General features: G+C 36.8%; 1 protein-coding gene across 1 annotated transcript in view; it reads right to left on the minus strand.

Moving 5' to 3' along the window:
• The window catches only part of Usp12-46 (Ubiquitin-specific protease 12/46), a 57,141-nt gene that overhangs the window by 16,038 nt on the left and 29,952 nt on the right, over nt 1-11,151 (minus strand). Inside the window, exon 5 of the mRNA XM_089087376.1 lies at nt 10,228-10,406. Coding sequence (XP_088943502.1) covers nt 10,228-10,406 — 179 coding nt within the window. The remainder of the gene's footprint in view (nt 1-10,227; nt 10,407-11,151) is intronic.

Raw genomic sequence — 11,151 nt, forward strand, 5'->3', positions numbered from 1 at the left:
CAAAACCAAGGCGAATATTATCAGGGGTAACATCTTCATGAAGAACAATCTGGAAAATATTGACAGGTGACCGTATAAAGCATTACTCACGGCATTTAAATGATGGGCACAAATGCCATCGGCAACCACGGATAACTTTGGAGGGGATAACAACTACCTCATTCGGTTTACTTTTTAGTATAAGGAGCAGAGGCAACTGTGCACCGAAATTAAATTTTACACTAGCATTTGGCTTTGGGAATCTTCGGCTAAATGATTGGTACAATTAGAAAGTAGGAGGTTCCAATTAGAAAGTAGGAGATTCCAGAAAAATATTAGGTCATTAATGATTTTCTCGGCTGCGGACGACATAGAAACAGGTAAGTGCCCTCAAGAACCTTATGATATTTTCGTGTAGCATAGATTCATGCAGAGTTTAATATACCCGACCTTGGCTTCCGCACTCAATGTCCAGACTCACCGACGTCACCGCAACCGCATTTTTTGGTATATCTCCGAACACGTTTCACAAGCATAAAAACTATCAGCATAGGTAAACGCAATCAGAATTATTTGTGATTTGTGATCAGGATTATACATTATTTGTGATTGTTGTTCACTTTCGCTTGTTCTAAGATTTGCTTGAAGAAGGTAAAATTTAGTTTTAATCTTTAGTTTTGATCAGTTGACTGTAAAAGAGACCGTCTATTCTTGCACAGTTTGCCGGACATCAATTAAAGCCACTGATAATCAGGCATCTCGGTTACGAGCCAGGTACCTTCTTTACGCGCTTAGACAGTTTGCGACAAGCAGTAGAAAACATAACCTCTGATGCCTGATACGTTAATTGTTGAATGCAATAGCAACATATCAATCTTCGTATTGAAGGGTGTGGGCCTGGAGCTGGTCTAACAGAACATGGCATCACTCAGACAGCCACGGGATTTACGACGAGCCACCCTTAAGATGATGGCTAACCGCATTTCGAATACTTAATAGGGAGATCGAGTCCTCCGACAGAAAAGTCGGACTAACTAAACTACCCATAAATTTTTGTCACCCGTTAACGAAACTTATTACCACAAACATTACCGTTTTAATCTTCTAAACAAACAATAGCGTGAACCCTTTTTTAAGAACCTTAGGAAAAATTGTCTCTTCCAATACTCAAACTATGCTAAAACAAATCCAATTCTCTTAATTTTATCGTAAATAAAATTGTTCCGTTTGTGTTATTCCAAAAATGAAATAAATAAAGATCCAAGACATTAGACTTTAGAGGCATTTTCTTTAAGATAAAGATTTAAAAGGAACAATAATAGCTATGACTGATCGAACACGTTGACTGGATATTTAAATTTATTTCTTGCAACAGTTCAAAGCGGGAGAATTTTTCATTTTTTTTTTATATGAAAAGAATTCATATAAAAACGTTCAAATCTTTTCGTTCAAATTCTGAACGTTCAAATCTTTTTCTGCATCAGTGAAAATCAGCAGACTTTTTTTTATTTTCCTGATTAAAACTAACCACATGTTTATATAATTATAGGAATATATTAAAAGAATTTAACACACATCAGTGAAAATCGAACATTATGTTAGAACAAAGCCAATTCTCTTAATTTTATTGTAAATAAAATTGTTCCGTTTGTGTTATTCCAAAACTTAAATAAATAAAGATCCCTTCTATTGTATTATTAAATATACTTACGTTGCTAGGGCAGAATGAAGTGTTGCGGCAATCTTTGGTTGGATGTACCAACAAAGGTGTTGTGGGAGTAAAACTTTTTTTTAATACTATAGTTCAGAATGAAGTGTTGCGGCAATCTTTGGTTGAATGTACCAACAAAGGTGTTGTGGGATTAAAACTTTTTTTTAATACTATAGTTCAGAATTAAGTGTTGCGGCAATCTTTGGTTGAATTTACCAAAACATGTGTTATGGGATTAAAAATTTTTTTTAATACTATAGTTCAGAATGAAGTGTTGCGGCAATATTTGGTAGTATGTACCAACAAAGGTGTTGTGGGATTAAAACTTTTTTTTTAATACTATAGTTCAGAATGAAGTATTGCGGCAATCTTTGGTTGGATGTACCAACAAAGGTGTTGTGGGAGTAAAACTTTTTTTTAATACTATAGTTCAGAATGATGTGTTGCGGCAATCTTTGGTTGAATGTACCAACAAAGGTGTTATGGGAGCAAAACTTTTGTTTAATACTATAGTTCAGAATGAAGTGTTGCGGCAATCTTTGATTGAATGTACCAACAAAGGTGTTGTGGGAGTAAAACTTTTTTTTAATACTATATTTCAGAATGAAGTGTTGCGGCAATCTTTGGTTGGATGTACCAACAAAGGTGTTATGGGAGTAAAACTTTTTTTTAATACTATAGTTCAGAATGAAGTGTTGCGGCAATCTTTGGTTGGATGTACCAACAAAGGTGTTGTGGGAGTAAAACTTTTTTTTTTACTATAGTTAAGAATGAAGTATTGCGGCAATCTTTGGTTGGATGTACCAACAAAGGTGTTATGGGAGTAAAACTTTTTTTTAATACTATAGTTCAGAATGAAGTGTTGCGGCAATCTTTGGTTGGATGTACCAACAAAGGTGTTATGGGAGCAAAACTTTTTTTTAATACTATAGTTCAGACTGATGTGTTGCGGCAATCTTTGGTTGGATGTACCAACAATGGTGTTGTGGGAGTAAAAATTTTTTTTTTACTATAGTTCAGAATGAAGTATTGCGGCAATCTTTGGTTGGATTTACCAACAAAGGTGTTATGGGAGTAAAAGTTTTTTTTAATACTATAGTTCAGAATGAAGTGTTGCGGCAATCTTTGGTTGGATGTACCAACAATGGTGTTGTGGGAGTAAAACTTTTTTTTTTACTATAGTTCAGAATGAAGTATTGCGGCAATCTTTGGTTGGATGTACCAACAAAGGTGTTATGGGAGTAAAAGTTTTTTTAATACTATAGTTCAGAATGAAGTTTTGCGGCAATCTTTGGTTGAATGTACCAACAAAGGTGTTGTGGGAGTAAAACTTTTTTTTAATACTATAGTTCAGAATGTAGTGTTGCGGCAATCTTTGGTTGAATGTACCAACAAAGGTGTTGTGGGAGTAAAACTTTTTTTTAATACTATAGTTCAGAATGAAGTGTTGCGGCAATCTTTGGTTGAATGTACCAAAAAAGGTGTTGTGGGATTAAAACTTTTTTTTTAATACTATAGTTCAGAATGAAGTGTTGCGGCAATCTTTGGTTGGATGTACCAACAAAGGTGTTATGGGAGTAAAACTTTTTTTTAATACTATAGTTCAGAATGAAGTGTTGCGGCAATCTTTGGTTGAATGTACCAACAAAGGTGTTGTGGGAGTAAAACTTTTTTTTAATTCTATAGTTCAGAATGAAGTGTTGCGGCAATCTTTGGTAGAATGTACCAACAAAGGTGTTGTGGGAGTAAAACTTTTTTTTAATACGCTACTATAGTTCAGAATGAAGTGTTGCGGCAATCTTTGGTTGGATGTATCAACAAAGGTGTTATGCGAGCAATTTTTTTTTTTAATACTATAGTTCTCAGCCCCTCAAAAACCTCACAAATGTTATGCCTCAAAAGAATCTCTTATTCAAAAACAAAACAAATGATTAAACTTTTCTAAAAAGGCGGTGCCAAAATAACGCTGCCTTCTTAAAATAACTGTATTCATTATTTATTGACATCTAAACAACTTGGTTTAAAAATGCACCATTCTTAATTTTAAAATGCACCATTCTTAATTTTAAAATGCACCATTCTTAATTTTAAAATGCACCATTCTTAGTTTTAAAATGTACCATGTATAAGAGCTAGTGGTTTATTACTGTGCCCCGAAACATAATAACGCAATCTACGTTCTTATTTCTAAAACCGAAGTCTGTAAAAAGGCTAAGGCAACGACCGTCGCCTTAGCGCAGAAAGTAGGGAATGGGGAGAGGCGAGTTGCACTCAGGAGTGCCAGACTTCTGGAGTTAATCTACTCTCTCTACATGCCCATGATTTTCTAACAGAGTGGAGGTTGGAAAAGCGATATGCGCTTATGAAACTCTTCATTTTCACGTCACGTTGATCTAGGTACTTACGACATGAATCTAAAGAAAAAAACCTCTCTACTGAAAATTTGGCAATCGGAGTTGGTATTAGAGGGTTCAAGGACTTTGTGCTCTCGACGATGTAGTCAAATTTTTCACAGAGAAGGGGAACGTGGCTTAGAGGAGCGAAAGACTGATTATGTGCCTTAAACCAAACAGATTGAAAATCCTTGCACGTTTTGATTCAAACACGGTACAACAGGCCTACCTGCGCGCTTAAAAGCAGGAATTGAGAATGGTGCGGGTGTTGAAAGGGTAACAGTCCCAATTTTGTTCTCCAATCAAATAGTGAATAATCCTTACATTATCCCTTTTCAAAAAAGGGCAATATGCCTGCCGTACTGGTTGAACGCAGGAATTGCAAGAGGCAATTCCTGCTGCTGAAATGGATGCTGAAGGACCCAAGGGCTAAATTTGTTAGCCCATCAACACGGAGTGAAAGCCATTACATAACTCCACTTCAAAGAAGGTGGAATATGTCTGCCTTTTTGCTACAAAACTAGTGGAAGAGGTTGAGGTGTTGTTGGAAGGTTTATGGACCCACTTTGTACCTCAATTCATGCATACTGAAAATCATTCCATGTTTCTGATTAAAACGATGAGTATCCCTAACTATCTGCTAACCAATTAGATGGGGGAGGGCAGGGAGTGTTGGAGGGTCAATGGCACTTGGCCCTCGGCCTAGGCACTTTGGTCTTTCAGTCTTTTATCAAACAGTTCCTGGTTTCATCTAAAAAACAGAATTTTGATACCAATAGATAAATCAAAAGAATCGGATTTTTATGCTGATTTTAAATATATAAGTTTCATCAAGTTTAGTCTTACCCTTCAAAAATTACGAGCCTGAGAAAATTTGCCTTTTTTTCGAAAAAGGGGTAAGTACCCCCTAAAGGTCATAGAATCTTAATGAAAATCACACTATGAGATTCAGCGTACCATAGAACCCTACTATAGAGATTTCAAGCTCCTATCTGCAAAAATGTGGAATTTGTATTTTTTGCCAAAGGAAAGATCACGGATGTGTGTTTATTTGTTGTTTTTTTTTTTATTTTTTTTCCCCAGGGGTGATCGTATCGACCCAGTGGTCCTAGAATGTCGCAAGAGGGCTCATTCTAACGGAAATTAAAAGTTCTAGTGCCTTTTTTAAGTGACCAAAAATTGGAGGGCAACTAGGCCCCCTCCCACTCTCGTTTTTCCCCAGTGACCGGATCAAAATTTTGAGATAGCCATTTTGTTCAACATAGTCGAAAAATTTAATAAGTATGTCTTTGAGGACGACTAAAACCCTCACAGTCCCCGGGGGAACAGCTGCAAGTTATGAACTTTGTCCAATGTTTACATATAGTATTGGTTATTGGGAAGTATACAGCTGTTCAGGGGGATTTTTTCTGGTGGGGGGGGGTCGGATGGAGGGGTTACGTGGGAGGATCTTTCCATGGAGTAATTTTTCATAGGAGAAGAGAATTTCCATGAAGGGGGAGCTGAATTTTCCAGCATTATTTAAAAAACATATCAGAAATTGAATAAAAAAACAAGTTTTTTCAACTGAAAGTAAGGAGCAACACAAAAATTTCAAACGAACAGAAACTATTTCGTATATGAGGGGTTTCGTCCCCTCATCAATACCTCGCTCTTTTCGCTAACCTGTTTTTAGTAATATCAAAAGAGCTATTTATTTTAATTAAATGGCCTTTGTGATTGAGGGGTCATTCTCAAAGAATTTGAACAAAATTCGAACTTTAGCGTAAAGAGCGAGTTATTGACGAGGGGGCAAACTTCCTCATATATGTAACAAAATTATACGAATATAGAAGTACGAAACGTAAGTTAATTCGTAAGTTACGTACAATTAAAAATTAATAAAAGCGTTCGTAAATAAAATTAAAAGCTCTAGTGCCCTTTTTAAGTAACCAAAAAAATGGAGGGCAACTAAGCCCCCTCTCCCGCCCTTTTTTCTCAAAGTCGTCCAATTGAAGTTTCGAGAAAGCTATTTAGCCAAAAAAGTAAAATTAATATGCAAATTTCGTTTTAATTATTCATGTACGGTGAGCCAAAATTAAAACCTGCATTAATTCAAAAACGTTCAGAAATTAAATAAAAAAAAACAAGTTTTTTTTTAACTGAAAGTAAGGAGCGACATTGAAACTTAAAACGAACAGAAATTATTCCGTATATGAAAGGGGCTGTCTCCTCCTCAACGCCCCGCTCTTTACGCTAAAGTTTTTTATTGTTATAAAAAGTAGAGTTGTGAGAAAGAGTCAAAACTTAGCGTAAAGAGCGGGGCGCTGAGAAGCGGACACCCCCTTCGATATACGGAATAATTTCTGTTCGTTTTAAGTTTTAATCTCGCTCTTTATTTTCAGTTAAAACATTTTTTTTATTTAATATTAAAAATCTGGCATGGCTCTAGCTAATAATAATAATAAAAAAAAAAAAAAAAAAATATAGGCGCAACACTCATGCTGATTGAGCATTCAAACAAGGTCCAACGTACCTACCTTCGTGCTTGGCATTGAAATGGGCGGATTGCCTTTGGAAGGCCTATAAACCATTTTAGCTCTAACAATACGAATTAAAAATACTTGGGCAATTTCAGTTCAAATATGGTGCAAAGTGCTAACATATCTGCTAAAACGTAGAAGAGGCCACTTAATGCCTCCAGTGACATAGCTATAGAATTATTGCACAATGTCCCTTCAAACAAGGACCAACATGAATGAAAATAGCAGGAAAAGGTAGAGGAGGGGGAGGTATTGGAAGGGCCATCAGCCTATTTTGTTCTAACAATACTAACTAAAATCCCTTGCACAATTTCGGTTCAAACAAAAATGCAACATGCCTACCTTTTTACGAAAGATCGGCAGCAATATGCGCGTGTGACAGAGAGAAGGCTTGGTGGTTAGGAGGTGGTAGAGTGGCCCATGACGTAGTTTGGCCCCCTAGCCATAAAGACTGCTAAAAAATTAGAAGCAGCATGGGCGTGGGGGAGGGAGGTGTCAATAGCTTATTTTGGCTCTTAAACCCCCAAATTCAAAATTCCTTGCGTGATTCTGATTCAAAAGTGCAAAACGCCTACCTTTTGGAAAAAAATATGGCATGGGGGGTCGCAGGAGGAAGAGGGTAATGGGCTTACTTTTTGCCTTGAGCTTGTTTTGTAACGAATCAGCTCTTAGCTCACTTTCAAGCAGAATTATTATCCAAGTTTTTCCTGTATGTTCCACAACTTACAACTTATTAGACCATTGAAATTTTCAAAACGGTATATCTAGCGAACGCATTTTTGCGCAAAAAGCTGATATAATTAACATTCATCAGTTGTTCAAAGAGTCATACCTCTCATAGTTCAAAAATTGGTTTTATTACATGGAACGTTACTTTTTTAGGCTCATGAAGAGATTCAAAACTGAAGCATTTTGTAAATTTAAGAATTTTGCTTCTGTAGACAATGTTGCCACATTTCATTAGTTTTTCGCTTTAGGCTTGCGATTGAACGGCTAGCAAACATTTTTCCTGTTAAAACAGTTGTGCATACTCCTCTACCATCCCACTCTATTCACTGTTCCATTACACCCTCCTATCAAGTTTCAATTTCCTTAAAATTCTTCCTTATAGCCTCTTTTCACCCAATTCGGGCACGAGCTACTTTTTTCTTTGGTCCCAGATAGATGGCCAAAAAGTACTATATTACAATAGGAAGGCAGCCCATAATAAATAACGTAGCTAGGAAGGGCTTATAAACCCCAAAAAGCGCAGAAAAAACAACAAAACCAAGAATTATTATTCATTATTCAAGGTCCAGTGCAACGCTGTGTATTTTACTAGGCCCTGATTGCTTAGACAGACACCACTCCTCTAGGTCATTTTAAAGCTCTATTTGAAGTAACAGTTCTCTTTAGGCAAATCCCCTTCCAGGGAAAGTGATAGAAAAACGAACTTATGACAGAGTGAAGACCCCAAATCGTCTCACAACACCAGAATCTTCGAACTTAGATCCTCCAGAGCCAGCATTGGCGCACAGGGCGTTTACAAAACCTTGCCAAGAATCATAGAGCTGAGCTGCAGACCTCCGACTATGGTTGGAGAGACAACTCCGCCTTTCCTAGATCCTGGTCATTCTGCCGTCATAAAGTGTATTGGCCACCCTCTTTTGTGCCTCCCCTCGGGGCGCCACTTACATACTGTACTTAAGAGTCGATCCTCTGGCATACAAAGAACGTCACCGATGTATGTTTATCTCCTGATGCAGAGAATTCAGCTAATCCTATGGGTTTCTAACTAAGTTAGTTTTCTGAAGACTTATTCATCATTTGAAGTCTTCAATCTTAAAGTTCTATTTGAAGGTAATTTGGTTCAACTAACGTCTCCCTCTAAAATTCAAAATGCTCCTGTGCCAACATCTTACCCACTTGACCCCCTTTGAAAATGGCTGGGAATTTTTATGAAGGTGACCTTTTCCAGCCATGATATGTTTAGAATTCTTCTAAGGCACATGTTTTCAAAGACTAGCACATATTTCCTCAGTTGGAAGTTCAGCTTCCAGCATTAACATGCGTAAAGGAGTATGAACATCACAATGCAATTCAGGAGGTGGAGCTTCCAGCGCATAGAGTATTTTCAATCCAACTCCCGATACACTTAAAATCACTGACGCGCTCAATTGCCGTTTCTTTGCTTTTTAGAATTAGCAGAGAGTCAGAAGTGGCCACGCTCTCTGTCCTACTGACATTCATTGTAAATATACCCAGCATTAATAAAAACAATATTTTACAAATAGTGTAAATGAAAAAAAATTCAGCAATATAAAATATAATTAATGTGTCAACTAAAATAATGAATTACTAAGATAAATTATTTACCATCGCAGTGCAGCATAATTTAATGAGTAGCACTTTATAACAATTCAGTTTTTTTTAATACTCTATGCGCTTCCATAGCAATTGTTATATAAAAGTCATAGCAATGTATATCTTGTTACACTTGTACCCACCTTTTTTTCGGTTCAAAAAGTTGGATAAAAAAAATAACACATAAAAAAGTTTTTTTGTTTAAAATAATAAATTGTTTTTAGAGAATTTTTTTATAAAGCTTACCCCCCCCCCCCAATCTGTTTTTGACGAATTTGTGACGGTTTTCCAATGCTACTTAAAGATCTTGTAATCTACCCAAAGAAGCTACTTGAAGAAGCCCACAGTCTTATACAGTTGTGCGGATGAAGGATGACAGATTGCCGCAGATTGTTCTTTTCGGCCAACCGTCTAGGGCTAAATAGAAAGCGGGTCGTCTTCGTCTGAGGTGGGAGGATGTCCTAAAGAAAGATTTGAAGGAAATGGGAACTTCGTGGGAGGGTGTAAAAAGGGAGGCTTTGAATAGATTGGGATGGAGGAACGTGCGTACCTGTGTTGGCCTCAGGCGGCTTGGTGCTGCGGTGAGTTGTTAGTAGTAGTAGTGGTAGTAGTTGACGATAAACACTGCTAACAATAAAGTGAAAACAACAGTGACGTTGCTATGTCAAAACTAACTGTTATATCTGTATGAAAGTATAATTTCTTTATATCTTCTTATAATAAAAAAAAAATCTTCAAAATATGAAGCGTCGGGGGGATAAATATGTGAAAGGTCGGGGGGAGGGAGGGGGTTCTAGGTTAAGTTAACCAACTGCTAAGTTCAGACAAAAGACAGAAATTATTGTCAAGCGAAAATGACCAAGTAACGTCATTATGTCAATTCTGACCAGCATATCAGAATGAAAGTAAATTTCTTTCATATCTTTTTAGAACTGAAAACGAACTATAAAAGAAATATATAATATGTCGAGAGGAAGAGAGGGGGGATCTAAGCTCTAGGTTAAATCTCTATAAAAACAATTTGTTCGTGACACACTTAGGTAAACTAATACGACAGGAAATGTTTTAATTGTTTTCTGTTCCTCCAAAAATTTTGAAGACAAAGAAGGTTCGCTCTTAATTTTGAGTTTTGGCATCACTCTTTCCAAGATTCGCTTTTAATTTGAAGTTTTGACGTCACTCTTTACTGTCGTTTTACGTAAATGGCTAAACTGAATGAGTTATTTCATAGCGGATTCCGTATCATCTTACCACTTACCACTATTCCATATCATCTTACCGTGTCACAAGTCAGGCATCGAGTTTCACTAGTCATTATTCCTTGGAAAATTTCATGGACCCAAGTCGGTTCGGACTCCGAATTTGGCAGCATTTGATGAACTGGTGGTAACCCATTCAGGATCAGTTCTGTTCCATTGATTGGTCGAACTCGGGCGTTACTCATCTGTTGTTTCTCCGCTGTTAAAGAAAAAGACCAATTACATTCTAATACTAAAATTCAACGGAGGCACATGTCGCGCAATGCCCCCATAAAAGTACACACTCTTGACCACCCTACTCTATTCAGAACCTGCGCATTAGCAGTCTTTTTTATGACCTCTTCGGGCACAAATAGGGAACATCCTCAAAGGTGTATTCAGAATTTTTATTCGGGGAGGGGGGGGGATTACAAAAAAAACTACAAGACGCGTCAAAATTTGTTTATATACATTTTGTTACTTTTTTACGAGTCGGAAAAAAAAATTCGGGAGGGAGGCTCAAACTCAGTAACCCCATCACACCTGCATACGGTCTTGGACATCCTCCTTTCCCTTAGGGCGCAGCAGCATTGCCAAAATACAGAATTTCTTACAACCTATTATTCCCCCCACTGTAAGCATCCCAAAACACAAGAACAACTCTCACTTTTTATATCCAGCGTATTCCTGTCAGGGTATCAGTCAGGATTACAATTAAAAATAAGTAATTAGTTATACTGACTTTATCAAATATCTGAACAGTACATATTATTGGAAGAATTATAAGGTATTAAATCAAAACTACTTAAATTTATTCTGGCATTATTGATCTATCTATTTATATTTTAAAATTTCAATTTCACAAACACCTGTCAATACCGATATTTTATCTATACAATTGCTTTTTTAGCTCCCGATTTATAATTAAAACTATAGACCTATTGACGACATAATATAACTGTGAC

The sequence above is a fragment of the Artemia sp. Qi Xiang Cuo genome, chromosome 4 (assembly GCF_049724085.1).
Source record: "Artemia sp. Qi Xiang Cuo chromosome 4, ASM4972408v1, whole genome shotgun sequence".
Taxonomy (NCBI): Eukaryota; Metazoa; Arthropoda; class Branchiopoda; order Anostraca; family Artemiidae; genus Artemia; species Artemia sp. Qi Xiang Cuo.